This window comes from Saccostrea cucullata, unplaced genomic scaffold, assembly GCF_032062105.1.
Source record: "Saccostrea cucullata isolate Sc308-1 unplaced genomic scaffold, CSIRO_AGI_Scuc_v1 ctg2008, whole genome shotgun sequence".
Taxonomy (NCBI): domain Eukaryota; kingdom Metazoa; phylum Mollusca; class Bivalvia; order Ostreida; family Ostreidae; genus Saccostrea; species Saccostrea cuccullata.
In genome coordinates this window covers 22,204-37,800 of record NW_026937907.1, presented here as the reverse complement: position 1 = coordinate 37,800, position 15,597 = coordinate 22,204, and the positions used below count along the sequence as shown (strand labels likewise).

General features: G+C 34.8%; 1 protein-coding gene across 1 annotated transcript; it reads right to left on the bottom strand.

Annotated features, from left to right (window-relative positions):
* Positions 1-107: 107 nt before the first annotated feature.
* On the bottom strand, positions 108-15,480 carry LOC134249039 (uncharacterized). The gene is made up of 18 exons (XM_062731404.1): positions 15,202-15,480; positions 13,193-13,430; positions 12,437-12,659; positions 12,099-12,221; positions 11,734-11,959; positions 11,183-11,321; positions 10,646-11,065; positions 7,452-7,465; positions 4,461-4,852; positions 4,084-4,298; positions 3,559-3,723; positions 3,319-3,469; positions 2,973-3,130; positions 1,244-1,371; positions 1,008-1,132; positions 738-881; positions 585-644; positions 108-412 (listed from the first exon to the last, which is right to left on the bottom strand). The coding sequence occupies exons 1-18, from the start codon at positions 15,276-15,278 to the stop codon at positions 219-221; spliced, it is 3,192 nt and encodes a 1,063-aa protein (XP_062587388.1). The 5' UTR covers positions 15,279-15,480; the 3' UTR covers positions 108-218.
* Between the last annotated feature and the right edge of the window lie 117 nt (positions 15,481-15,597).

The following is a 15,597-nucleotide window of genomic DNA, read 5'->3' as shown; positions in this document are numbered from 1 at the left end:
TTTACTCAAAAATAAGGAAAAAATTTCCTTCAAAACAATTTATTTTCAATGAATTCGAATTACAATATAAAAACAAGGGAAAAACAGCCCTATAGGATTTTTAGCAAGGGGAATGTTATTGTACAAATATTGTCTATATATAAATTATAAAACACAGAAGCACAACCTCAAAAATGTATTCCTTAGATAAAAAATATTTGATTTTCTTTTTAATTTATCTATCCTGCCACTCTCTTGCATGTCCAAGACCTAGCCACACATGCCTGGAGGTTGTTGTCGAATTCCAAATTGGCAGGACAAGGTCTGACAAAGACACCACTAGGAGCGCATGTAAGGTAACTATGGCAATCTTGGCAGTACTGATGATCCCCGATCCCGAGATTGTAGCAGTCATTCTTAGAACCGCAACCGGCTAAAAAATATTATTTTTTCCTTATTATATCTGCATGTTCTTGATTATTTGACCGATTTCTTGATTGTTCTTGGTTGAATTCTGATTGATCGAATATCTATCAATAATATAGAAATTGCAGAGTGACGTTTATACACTCAAAGAGGGTATGTTTTACGGGGAAAATTCTTACTTGTGAACATTATTCCATTGACGACCTTAGCTCCGGGTAGCGTTGGAATGACTTTGGTTTCTGCAAAAATTGAAAATTAAAATAATTACTGTTAACGTCACAAAGTCAGACATATCATATTTTGGTTAAACTTTAAGAAAATGGATAACTTACGAGTGGATGGTTTTAGTGTTGTTGGCTTTGTGGGAGAGAGAATTGTGACAGAGGACCCCGTGCTTTGACTGGAACCAGCACTGTTCGTGGTGGTCTGGCTATTTGGTGGTGCCTGGGTGGTGGCTGTGGCTGGGTTTTTCCAAACTAAAATTGATCACATAATTTTGTCAGTCGGAACCTTATAGAAAGTGTCGAAGGTTTCATAGTTTTACCTAAACAACATGAAATATATTCTATGTTGGAAAGAAATTAATTGCAGACAAATCTTACACTTAGGTTTCTCGCAGATGAAATTGATTTTGGAATTACAGTCTATATCGTTCAGTTCCGCGTTAGAGAACTCGCCACAGTGTTCCATCTGTAGGTAGTTGTCCGGATTCCCACTCTTCCATGGTCTAAAGAATGTAAAATTAAGATTATCCAGATTCTCAAATGTATTGTTGGTGAATTTTTTGAAGGATGAGTGTTGAAATCAGTAAGATGTACTGATTTAGTATCATGCTTACACAATATTTGTATCCAGAGAGGACCCATCCGTCCAATGGTAATTTTTGTTATCCCGCCTTGGAAGGTTATTTAGACCAATCCAAACTTGTGAAAACGACTTCTGTTTTATTTCTTGAATGAGCCAATCCTGTATTGGAATATAAAGAACTATGTACCGGATAATATTTTTAAGTTGCTGAATAAATATTTCATATGTACGAATGTGTGTAAAGATCAGCAAGAAGACCAAAATCAGGATTCTCAAGAGCAACAAGCTTGAGGTCTTCTTATATGGTGCTGAAGCATGGAAAGTTAATTACAAAAAACCATTTCAAACAAGCTAGATGCCTACCAGACACGTTGCCTTCGAAGAATCTTACGCATCTTCTGACCTAATACCATCTCAAATGAAAAGCTGTACAAAAAGACTAACACCACTCCTCTATCCCAAGTTATAAAGAAAAGAAAATGGAGGTGGGTAGGACATATATGTAGAATGCACTCAAATTCCATCCCAAGGGTTGCATTGAGATGGACACCATCTGGTAAGAGAAAGAGAGAAAGACCAAAAGAGACACGGAAAAGATCTGTAGGGAAAGAGATAAAAGAAAACAACTGGAGTCACTGGACATGAGGACAGATCCAAAGATGGACACAAGACAGGTCATCAAGAATTCTCTAGTGACGGCCTTATGTGCTAACCAGCACGAAGAGGATTAAGTAAATAAGTATGTACGAATGTGGACACGTTATGGATTGATTGATGAAAAGCGCATTGAAGTGGTTAAACTTTTCGTTTGAATAGAGAGTTTGGGTGTTTCTGATCGAACGTCAGTTGGTACATAATAACACGCCCATTTCTTTAGAAACGGGAAAAAAATATTCGTCGTAATGCTTTAGGATACCACTTTCCTTGCGACTAGCAACATGAGTCACAATGAAATGAGATTTTAAGTGATATTTTGATAGTCCTTGCTTCTGTAAAACACGTACTGCAACAAATTTGTACATAATGATTTTATCATGTTTATTGGAGTTACCATAACGCATGCATCGGTCGAACATGTGCTTATTGATTGGATATTATATTTTTGGAATAACTGTTCTACAGGTATTCGAATGAACCATTTGATCGATTTTTTTCCTTTCTGAAGAAATGGTTGTGCCATTATATGACAAATTGGTAATTTCCATTTCTATTTGATTTCTCTGTGATAACTCTTTGAAAGTTAGTTGAGTTGATTTCCTAATATGCATGTAAATCTCGTGCGGCTCTCTTTGAGTTTGACTTCTGTGGGCGGGGATTATTGAAATTGACTCGTGCAATTTAAATTTTCTTGTCTACATTTTTAAAATCTAAATTTACAAGTTTATTTCACGATGAAATGGAAATATAAGGAATCACTGTCTTATTAGTAGAGCATGCCAGAGACATTAACGATAGTTGGAAACGTGGGGTAACAAGACAGTGATTCCTTAAATCAACGTTCTACATATAGTTCAATGAAAACTTTTCATTCAAACGGAAAATATTAAAATTTTACCACTTCAATACGCTTCATTGTATCTTTTAAGTCATTGTGGAGAAACTTCCACCGCAAAAAAAGTCGAAAAATTGTGAGTAAATTCAGTCTGCTGCTTTGTGAAAGTTATCGATAATCCGTACGTAATATCACCATATGCTGATGGTAAATGTCAGAGGTCAAAACTCAGGTTATAATTAAGTGCATTCACTCTTATAGAATATACCCTTTCTTGGACGGAATCTATCTTGACCAGATCTCCCTGCTGCTGCTTACAGCGCTGTCTAGCCTGTCTCCATCCTAGGGCCTGGTTGGTCGTTATCAAGTAACAGGTTTTGGATCCCGGTCTTTCCTTCCAGCCTTGTGGACACTGTCCATATGGATCTACAATGTATAATTATTCAAATCATTGACGAATAAAAGTGTATTTATTATTTTGCATTATTTATATATTGACCACTCCACTAGATATTACATAATAATGTATCTTTATTAAGAGATGAGAAAAAAAAATATTTTAAAAAATGAAAAAAAAATTAAAGAATTCGGTTGCAGTAATTATTGTTGCACACCTGTTGTAGCTCTACATCCAATAGCGTCAAATCTGAGTGCGATGTGGGATGACCATTCTAGAGGCTGAATGCGAAGATATTTGGCTATAATTGGACATCCAAACATGTTTGTCATCTCCAGTTCCTCGTCTTTGGTATTTCCAATGTACACCTACAATATCAAAGATCTCATAACTTCTAACCATTGTTTCCAGTACCAGTTCAAGTCAGATGATGGGTAAATAGCGGAATAATTCTTACTACGTCATTTCCGTTGTGATCTTTGACAGTTTGATATGTGACCCCATCCACACTGTACATGACCTTGTATTTGGTGACCTTTTGATGGCAGCAACGGTCCTGGGTGTTGACATTGCGGCCCTGTGTCACCACACCTCTGATGACGCTAATGGAATTAAACTCTGCCTGTATGAACAAAGGAAATAAAGCATCCGAAAGTACATATATATACATCCGGGAGAGAAGGAAAAATTAGTGGCTCCGAAAGCTTAGCAACCCATCAAAACACCTATACAAGACGTCATTAAGGAAAGTAGTAGTAGTACTTTGCTCATGGTCCAACATTCTCTTACATACTAAATACAATATTCTCGAAGAAAAAAAAAAGAAATCTACCACAATACAAATAAAATCAAATTGAAAATCAAATGATTTCATCTATGAACATCAAAAATTGCTTGAAGTTTATGATGTTGTGATTTTAAGTATCTTATTGGCGGATAACAATGTGGCTTATTCGACAAAGTGTAAACCCAAAATAAATACCTGAATATACTGATTCTTGTCGTTGACTCCTGCTACCCATCCTCCAATAAGATACGTTCCGTTCCCGAAATTAAATCCCGAATTGAAGAGTCTCGCCCGGTACGGCTTGCCGTCTTGGTTAGAAGAGTTGGACCACGTGCTTGTAGCTGTCAACTTATTATCGGGTATTCCGTTGGTGCCTGATACCAGGAACTCGTGACAAACCTGTGGCCCAGCTGTAGATGAAGTTCATTATCCCATTACAAATTGATACAAAATGCAGTCGAACTTCCTAAATTTATTTTTCCTGAGAGGAACTTTGAATGAATGCAATTCATTTCTTCTGAACATTTAAAAAAAAAAGCAACTGATGAAAATGGTATAAGACTTATTGGTACCAGCATTTGGACTTGATATAGAAGCCGACTGTTGGGAGGTTGACTGTGGTTGTGTGGTTGGAGGGGCGGTGGTGGTGGTGGTTGTGGTAGTGGTAGTGGTGGTGGTGGTTGTAGGTGGTGGATTACAGTCATATTGGATGTCCAAGTACTTCAGTGTCCCAGAACAAGGATTTTCCCCCAAACTTGAGGATGATGCCGTCAGTTGACACGAGTTTTTGTTATTGCAGTTCCTAGCAACATTTCCGGTTACCTTTCCAGAGGAGTAGCAATAAGTATTAGGGTCATTTCCGCAAACAGTCGGACTTGTTCTTCCAAAATTTATAGAGCGGATTGTGATGACGTCATTGTTTGAACAGGAAAGGTTGTCCGATTGGTTCTCACAAATAAATTTGCTTTCTTCCAAGTTAATGAAAAAAATATACATATAATAATTAAGATATACAGTATTTAAAGTTTAGGCAAATTATACAAACAGTAATTGATATTAGGTAACCCGTTTTTTTTTCTTGTTTTTTTTTTTTTTCAAATACTTACGTGATTGTAAAGAGTCTGGTAGAAAGATGGCTGATGAAAAATAGAATATTAATACATTTTTATTTTATTTATAAAAAAACGGCAAATTCAAAAACATTCTTTTATCCATTCAAACTAAGAAGCACTTAAAAAATGAAATTGAGCAAATTAATTGAGCATACGAAACGCAATAATTTTTATAATTACTTACCAAGGAGTATTGAAACATAAATATAAAAATACATATTTTTTGGTGATGAAGTTCTTTGAATCACAGTCTAATTAAGTAACTATAGGTATGAACACAGTAAAGAAAAAATATCACTTTGGAACTGAGCACCGTTATTCCTGTTAAACCATCACATAGATTCCTCAAAATGAATGTTAAGCCCAACAACTTTTTTGTGACTGGCTGGTGAAAGTTCGAAGACTTTTGAAGGAGAGCAGCACACCCAAAATCCATTAAAATAAGGATCCTGTTTGTCTGTCCACGAAGTTTGTTTGTGTTTGTTTGGGTTCCAATTTCCATAACAGTGCATTCCCGACTAAGGCCTTTCGTCATGAAGCCCTTGGACACGAGCTGCGGACTTAAGTCCTGGGGACAACAGCGTGACGTAGACGCTCCGGAAATGTGCTATGTATAACTCATAGCGAAAAAACAAACTGCACACATGATTCTAAAATTAATATCTGTTTTGTCTTGCTATGACTGTAGTATGGTGTTTTCTATTTTATGTCCTATCACGACTTCGACTTTTCTATCATGATACCTTTGTTCATAAGGAAAGTATTCTAAACATTTTGAAATGCACTTCTTCTTTGAATGAAATATAACACACAAAGAAATGTTGTCGATCTGCTTCAAGCTCTGATCAAGTTACTTCATTATGTGAGTTGCATTTTTTTTCTAACATAATTTTTTTATGTACGCTATTTAAATTTTAAGTATTTTTAATTCTTATATAGGTCGCATCTAAAACAATTTTTATGATCATATATTTAATATAAAATGATTTTTTTTCTTTATTTTTTCTAAAGAATTAGAAATATGATTTGTGTTTTGAATTAGTTGTCTTCGTTTTTTGGTAGAATTTTGAATGTTTTGTCCACCTTTGCACAATATGCCGTAACCCTTATCAAATCATAACGGGTTGATCTTTTTGTTTGTATCGAAAGCTATTATAAAATCTTAACCCCTCAGCCGATAAGATGGGCGATGGCTCATTTGACAAGTTCGAGTACAAATATGCCAATCTGACCGAATACTTGTCCTTGTATTGGTGAACTGGATAACTTTTAAGGTCAATTTACCTCTGTCCAAGCAAAAATTGAAATTAATTTTTTCTAATAATCTTCTATTTACGCCACTATGATCTACCCGCCGCATGCATATTGTAATTGTGTGCGCATGGTGAACGTGTTTATGTACAATAAAGTGTAAAAAATAAAAATACAGCTGAAAATAATTTCCATGAGGATTTTCATTTTTTTAAATTCCAAAACGATATCGCTGAGGTCGTGACTTTCTTGGTCATTCTACAATCACATGTAGAACCACTGCAGTGATCTGTTTGTACATAACTTCCTTGTCATTAAAATTATTTGAACCGGATGTTCTTTTCATTTTTCTCTACAACTCATTGCATAAATAGCTTAACTCTATCACACTGGATTTTACACCTAATGTGGAGCTTTAGGGATCGTCTCTGTGGCTACTGACTACTGAGGACTCGCTTTCACGGGGATCAGTTTGAAACAAATCAAAAGTTAAATTGTTATAGGTTGCCAATATTTACTTTATTGATCAACTGAAACCTAAAATGTGTTAGAATCAGAAGACTAAAAAATTCTTAAAACATTTCTGTATCTGTAACAATTTTTGACACAGTATTTTTACAAAACAATTTTTTTCTGTAATTACTTTTTTTTCGCAAAGTCAAAATTTTCCTTAAACTCGCGTTGACCAAAGTTTTTTTTTCATAATCTCATTAATTTCAAGGGAGAAGTCGTTGTGTCGTGGTTAGCATTAAAACATTCCTTTAAATAAAATTCGGAACATGTTCAGGTCCAGTCACTGATGTCTACTTTAAAGCAACGACTGTTTCCAAAGGTCGAAGACATTGTGGAATAGAACTGTCAGAACCTCTGTTTTTACTCACGTTACATCATCTCGACAGGGGCGGATGAATAATGACTCCGATTTCTTACAGTTTAATATGGTGTGCTTTGGAATATCGCCTGAAACCCTGTGGTCCATCCCTTCAAACACTTACGAAATTCAACTATGTAAATTTATTGATAAACTCTGGACTCTTTTGAATATACCAGAAGAATCTTGTGTAATCTGCAACAGAACGTTTACAAATGTTTTTGAACATCTGTCCACTTCATGCTCTGGAACATCGTCATACAGATATGCCTGTTGAAAGACTATCATCGAAGATTTCAATGTAAATCTTGGCACCGATCTCTCTGGACTTTCCCAGCAAGATCTTTACTTGTTCCTTCTTGGATCTCGAAACTACGCAGCTGTAAACGTCGCCTTCGACAACCCTGATCTTCACCTTCTTAATAATGCAATCCATGTAATCTGGTCTATAATATCTGGGGGGGGGGGGGGGGGTCACTTCCGTACAGCCTTCAATGTCACGCAAATTATTTATTTATTATCATTATATTATTCATTGATAACTATTTTAAGTTGTTCTTCATCTAATTTACTTTCCCTCATAATGTTGTCAATATGTTTGACTATTCATATTTGTTGTAATGTTAAAATTGAATTAAATAAAGAATGAATGAATAAAAGTCTGTGTTGAATAAACAATTAATGGGAATGATACAAACTTAATTTTTTCGACTCTTGCAGTCACAACTAACTTATTTAATTTTTCAGAGATGATTTTAAGAAAAGGGGGTACGTTTTTCTTCATTTGGGCATAATGCATTTCTATCCTTCATCTCTGATTTTCATATATATTGCACACACAAGCACTCTGAAGTTGACATCAAAGAGATGCTTGAGTTTCTGATTGACAATATCTATGTGGTTTTTGGAGACCAGGTATTCTAACAATCTATTGAAATTCACAGGGGTACCAATTGCGCTCAGTTATTAGCAGACCTATTTTTATATTCACATGAAGCAGAATTTGTGCAAAATCTTATGCGTGAAAAGAAGAAAACACTTGCTTGGCCTTCAACCCCACATTTAGATATATCGACGACGTATTGTCATTTCTATTCCTACGTCGATACGATACATCCTGGTGAGCTTGAGCTAAAAGATACCACAGAGTCTGACACATCTGTTTCATACTTGGATATTTTACTTGAAAAAGACGTTAATGGTAATCTAGCTATATGATAAACGTGATGACTTTAACTTTTCTATCGTCAACTTCCCTTACTTATGCAGTAATATACCGTCATCACCTGCATACGGAGTGTATATATCTCAGTTGATTCGATACGCAAGAGCATGCTCTACGTATGAACAATTTCTAAAACGTACTAGGTAAATTATTGACAAGCAAGTTGATGAAACAAGAATATCAACAGTCTCGTTTAAAGTCATCTTTTCGTAAATTCTATGGTCGATACAATGACCTTGTCAGCAAATACAATTTGTCATTGAGCCAAATGCTGACTGGCATTTTTCATACAAATAGTCCATTATATATATACTGAATTGACGACGGATTTTTCCGTTAATACACGATCATGACAAGGAGCACACAGCGGGTGTGACCGGTCAGCAGGGGATGCTAATTCCTCCATGGTACCTGATCCCACCTCTGATGTTTCGGAGGTCCGTGTTTGCTCTGCTCCTATTTTGTACTGTTTTTTTTTGGACTTTGCATGGTGTTGAATACTGCTCGTTAGCTCCATATCCTTCATATATAAATTGTCATTAAATGGAGCTGAAAATTAAAGGTGTGCCATTTCTGTAGACCTAGTTATCTTTAAATGATTTATAGAGGGTTGTTCGAAAATTATTGAGACATTTTGTATATTTTGCTTTCTAATGAACGTCTTTCAGTAAAAATTTGCATATACGTTTGACATACATTAAGAATTAATAAAAGCAAAAAATATTTTACAAATATTAAATATTTTCTGTACAGTGATATAAAAATGCGTCATCAGTAGGGATACCCGGAGTAGTCTCGAAATCAGATATTGAAAATATGTAACACCAACGTTCTAACTCTTCTTGGACCCATAATAAGAGCGAAAATAATTTTGTTTACGTGTATAATTTTTCAGCTTTAATTCAAATTCATGTTGTGCAACTTTAATAGAATTTTGATCAGGAATACGGAGATCATTAAAAAAAATAATCGCGGTAGAGAAATCTGCTAAGAACGAAAAAATGGATTTCGACGTCAAGGGCGGAGCAGCGAAGATACCTAAAATTTTATGTAGCGCAATGGAGAACTCTTTTCCAGACACAACGACCTGTTCAAATAATAACTACAAGAAAAAAAAATAATGTGTTAGGGTTTGTTATTTCATTTGTATATATATATTTTTTACAATTAGTTCAACCAGAGTAAAATCAAAAGCTCCGAACCATCAGTTATTACGTACAGCATCAATATTGTTACGGTATCAATATCGTTGACCCGCGTTGCATAAATCGGCACTACATGATTTTAAGTCATCTTTCCCCACAATGAAAATATAACTCGGGTAGCAACTGCATACATTTTTAAGGAATAGTTTAAGAAAAGAGACTGATTTTTTTTACTGTTAATGTATATGTAATAACAAAGAAGGAAACAGATTAAGCGCTTCCCGATCGTTTTACATGTGAAACCATCCCTGGCTGACGTGACGTTAAAATGACGTTGTGATGCTGCTCCGGATCGATAGATATATGCATGTTTATTATTTCACCGAAACTTTTCTTTTTATCATAGGGTTTGGAAATTTTGTATGTGTTTTATTCGTTCTTTATAAAATGTTGATGAATTTTTCTGAAATTATCTTCGTCCTTTATGGAGTAAATGTAATTGTCTCAATACTTTCCGAACAACCCTCGTAACTATTTCCTAAGGATTGAAGATTCACAGTTCCTGCTACATCCGTCCGTCTGTCAGCAAAAAAATAAGATTACCTGTAACTTTATTTGCTTCATATTTCAAATGTGATTTTCTTATGACAAGAACTTTCTTTGAAGGGACAGAAATAGAAAACAATGTCTTGTAACAAATACTTTAATGAGATAAAATTCAAAAACATAACATGTATAAACATTAAACATATACGGTAGCAGTTTAATCAAGCGTAAAATCAGGACCACACAGATGATTTCTTTTTTTTCGAAACCCATTAAAGTATGAAACGTATAAAAAAATAAAAATATAAAATAAATACTGTCGTAATATATAGATCAATGTTAGTTGAAAATAAAAATGTTAACAAGAAAATATGTATGAAAAATTACATAAAATACACAGGAATTAGAAAAGTGGTTAAAACAGCAGAGTCACTGTGAAAATATGGAGACATTTTGTGTATGGTGCAAATCACTAAATTGTTATGTTCCAATTGATTTAGCATATAAAAGGACCATTAACATAAAATTCGAAAACACTGGACACTTGATAGAAACAACCGTTTCATACGGCCATGCGCAGTGAGTGACATGCTTATTTCGCTGCTACCGCTCTTGCTTCCAAAGCCTTTTGCCTTCTGAGTTCTTTCTGGATAAGATATATTTCAGCTTTACATGGTTTGACTTTCGGTTTTGTGTATGTTTGTTTGTGAACAGTGTTGAAATCAATTTCCCCTTGGCCTTCTATTGGTTTGTTTTCTGGAACAAATGGTTTAGTTGGCTCCCATTTCTTGGGAACGAAAGTTGACTTTGTTGTACTTGCTCCATCAAACTTCGTCTGAGGTGGAATGTAAGGACGGTTTTCGTGGAAGTCCCCGTACCGTTCTCGTTTGACGGGACCGTAGTTCTTAAAGAACTCCCCAAAACTGGTCCTACCGTCGAATTTAACATCGGGTACCCTGATTGTTGAATGTGGCACAGTTGCTTTGTGTGTTAGATTGGCAGTGATGTCTATAGGCTGGAAATCCCTCTGGAAAAGGAAGAACAGTACTAACTTTATAGTTGGTGCTTTCTACAAAAGCCAAGTCTATTGATAAGAATCAAAAAGACACTTTTAACTTTTAAACAACAGGCTTATCTTTCTAACCTTATTTGAAGTTTCTGTTTCAAATTTGACAGAAGGTGGGTTATAATCCTCTAAATCGTGTCGGATTGGTTTAGGGGCGGGGTTTTGTAGTATGTTGTGTCCTCTATATATAGTACGTTGTTCTGTCTGAAAGCTTCTCCTGAAATTAATTAACATAATTCTTCTAAACAGATTTAGATTAATCGACTGCGTAATAATTGAACATGAATACTTGATTATTAATGACTTCCTTGAAGTGAAGTCCACTAAAGGTTTTTTGAAAAGATTTTTTTTTTAAAATACAAATATTTAGCCCTCGTATATAGTCAATATAGGAATGAAAACCTTCCCGTAATAAAGAACATTACGACCTACATGTACGGATCAGTGTCTTTTGCAGTAACTACATTTTTAACATCTTTATTTTAAATTAATGACACTTATTCTTAATTAAATTAGTTTCAATTTTACGTGATGTAAACGTAAGTGATTTCGTTCTCTCCTTTAAAATTGAGATCCTTATTTTATAAATCAAAGTTATGTTTGGTTCTTAAAATACGCGTATTATTTACTTGTTGTCGAATCGTAGGTCAATAGTCTCTGGTGCCGGTTCAGCTAGCCTGGCAGGCCTAGCGCCAGCATACTCAGGAAAGTCACGCCTATTCTGTGTCTCTGTCTCAAATTTGCCCAGTTTTTTAGAGGCGTGTAGGGTGGGTTTTCTGACGATACGCTCAGCACGGTGGTCCCCCTGTATATTCTTGTATGTATCTTTATTTGTCGTGGTCATCAGCATATCACCTGACAAAAAAAAAAAAAAAAAAAAAAAAACATTTTCACTTAGTAAAAACTTTTAGAGAAAAATAAAAATTACAGTGCTAATACAATAGATATTAAATACCGCTAAAATATAATTAATTATAATAAAGAGATACCATACCTTCCATTGTTATGTTTGCGTCGGCTAGCCTCACAGCTTCTGGTCTCCTGATAAATTCCCCTCTAAATTGCTGCATTGTTTCACTAGGGGGTAACTTGTTTTTCTCCGGAAATAAAATGGACCCTGAAGACATTTCAATACTTTGATTATTTTTCTTGTGACGAATTTTTACCTACCCCGGTATTTGATTTGTAATCTATATACATGTAGCCTTTTGGTGCTCTCTTTTTTATAATGTCCATGTTAAACATAAAATAAATATATAAGATAAAATAAATATATTACATGCTCAGCAAAGCTCTCAACCATAGCCTCTCTCTCTCTCTCTCTCAACATACCTGTAAAACTAGGAAGCTCCTGGAAATGCATGGTCGGTTGCGCTATCCACTGCTTGAAATGATCCTTGTTAGTTGTGTGTGCGTCAAACTTGGCGTCTGGAATCTGGACCGTCCCCCGGGGCTCCATTCGCCGATATTCAGGCTGCGCTTGTTTGGGGGTAAACTCCTGAGCATAGGAAGTGGTCTTTTCGATTGGGACATTTACGGCCTCGTAGTTCTCTTCCTATAATTTAAATTTTCTTTTCACAAAAGCATTGATTTTTATTCTTTAATTGAATGCCCCAAAGCAATTGTATGTACAAACCTAAATGACCCTCATCCTTGTTTCATATTAAATACTTAGTATTTCATAACCAATGGCGCTTAGCAACACTTTGATCAATAAATGTGTTGTGGGTCGAGCGAATTCATTTTTTTTTAATTTGTTCGTTGCCAATACTTATCTATTATAGATTTCTAAAAATCAGTATACGACGATTGAAATGTCAGAAATTGAATCTTAGTGTGTATTTATAAATACGTTTTAATCGATATTACTTAAACCACTGATGGAAATTTCGTTCTTATTTATTAATAATGAGAGAACAAAGTTCTTCCGCCTTAGGTGTTAAATGCAGAGAGTGTTTTGTTTTGTTTTTGTCTCTGTATTTGTTTGTTTTGTTTTTGTTCTGTTTTTTTTTTTGTTTGTTTGTTTTTCATTTTATGAGAATAGCCAAATTAATTCAATAAGAATGTGGAGTGTTACCAATAAATTACCGGAATAATGGGTTTTGTCCTTGCCACAGCCCCGTGTGACTTGAATTCGTCCCTCTGGTTTGTAGAGAACATCATAGGAGCCGAGTGACGGTCTCGTACCGTCGGGGAAGGAGGGGGGCGTTTACTGGAGCGTGGGCGGGGGTGCTCCACAGCCTTAAAGGTCCGGGCGTAGTCTGACTCCGGAAATGGACACGACTTCCGGGGGATCGGAACATTCTGTTTCCTTCGTTTGTGTTTTCTGATGAAAATAATGACATTAGTGATTGCATTGGTTGATACAAAAAAGTCAATAAATAAACAAGGGGAAAACCAGAGACATATAAACAAATTGGTTTTATATGTCACTGGAAAAAACTGATAAAATATTTTTATTTAAAAAAAAGGCGAAAGGTTAAGATCAGCCTGAAAAATAACTTGAAAGATTACGTATTGATTTCTTGTCATTTTGTCTTTGGAGTGTAAAAAGTTAAACTTAAATGTTATCTCCAAAGCATTTTACCAACCATGTGGTTTTTAATTACGTTAAACCTATTCCACACTGGGACCCTTTATTTATGCGTCTGAATCCGCTTTAGAAAATCTAAGTAGGTAGAATTACATTGGCACAATAGTAGAATTAGACTGAACTCCCAAATATTGTCTGCAAATGTTGCCCCCCCCCCTTTTTTTCCAATGAAAAATATGATATTTAGAAGTTGGTGAAATTAGACAGCGAATATATTAATGATTTCTTGCTGTTTCTATTATTTGATACCATCAGCTTTTGTATAATATCTACGCTTGCTGAGAAATGTTAATATCCTACCTGATGTGCCAAAAAGTCAGTAACACTGAAATTTATGCTTAAAACATAAATTAAACAATTTCCTTATCATCTTTGATGGTTCAATAATACTTAAAATATCCATTTGAGGCATATTGCTTCCTAAATCTTACAACAAAAATAAATCAATCTCTATAACGCTACATTGATGTTTTAAAATACATAGAAACAGTGGTGATTTGTGAGCTGTGTATGACTGTATGTAAATATTGGTGGAATTCAAGTAACAGTCAAGTGTGGAGATAAATGGTGAATGGTGATTCCATTTAACTTTACAAATATTACAGACCAATAAAACACAATGAAAATACATGTAACACAAACACATTGTTCAGGTAAAAACACTTTAACTTGACATGAACCATGCAACGATGTTACATTTAAAATTCTACAAATGAACTTCATATAATCACAAGTAGAGGAGATAAAGGGTGTGGAATGAGACTTTTTAAAAGGAATCTGAAACTGTTAAATAAGAAGTTGGACTACATCAGTGAACATAGATCTATTACGAGGGGTTACTGATAGAATGGGACACTTGTACTGATGATCTCACCTTATAACATCACAATTGGGCCTAGAATACAATGTAAATTATATGTTTAGATATGCTTCACTTAAAAAAAGTTAGATAAAGTAAGATTTAGGTCATCTATTCATGTAATTAGTTTCATTTACTACAGTGGATATTTTAGCATAATATGATTTATTAAAATTTAGATCAGATATCTCAATACATTCAGTTTATCAGATATAATACCCATACATGTAAGTATAAACCAGGTGCTTGCGGACATGATTGTCCCTACCCCTGTTCAATATTTTTTAAAAATCGTGGGGGGGGGGTTCAATCCTAGTATCTCTGACAACTTAATCTATATGTTTCTATTTGAAAATTACATAAAGATATCAATCATATGCAATTTCTATTCACAGTCGCTTCGCGTATATAAAGGGGGGGGGGTGTTAGAGACAATGCTGTCCACAAGCACCTGTGGTGTATACATGTAAGATCGGAATAATAGCTGAAGTTTGAATAATACACATCGAACATACAGCGATTTCTACACTGTGACATGACTTAATTATACTTATAATCAATGCAATCCACAGCAATTAAAGCAATAACAAACGCATATGTTTTTTTTTAAATAAGCAATATCCTATACATGCAATATACACCTACCCACAGTCGCACAAATCGCTGATTGATACGTTATCAGGAAACTGCTCGGTCAAGAAATCCACATCACACGAGGCCATTCTCAATATTATTCTTCCACAGATGTGGAAAAATAAATAAACTATTATAAAAAGTTGTTCACTTGTTACATTACGTGCTCGGTATTATATTTTTTTAATACCCTTTGGTTTTGCGTGACAGTTCTCAATACCGTTCATATATTTTCTTCACACAACAGGTGAGAAAACTCAGGTAAATTTCCTTAGCGACGTTGATAGCAACGGCTGTTATCGAAAGAGCCCTTGTAATAAATAATTAGGTATCAATAAGATTTTCTGTGGCAATAGAAGTTGATTGACATTTTATTTCAAAAATATTAACAACGCATCGATTTACACT

Coding starts and splice junctions, on each gene's coding strand:
- LOC134249039 (XM_062731404.1), bottom strand. CDS start 15,278: ATGGCCTCGTGTGATGTGGATTTCTTGACCGAGCAGTTTCCTGATAAC. Junction 13,431..15,201: donor AGCGATTTGTGCGACTGTGG/GTAGGTGTATAT, acceptor TATTTTCATCAG/AAAACACAAACGAAGGAAAC. Junction 12,660..13,192: donor GGACAAAACCCATTATTCCG/GTAATTTATTGG, acceptor TTTAAATTATAG/GAAGAGAACTACGAGGCCGT.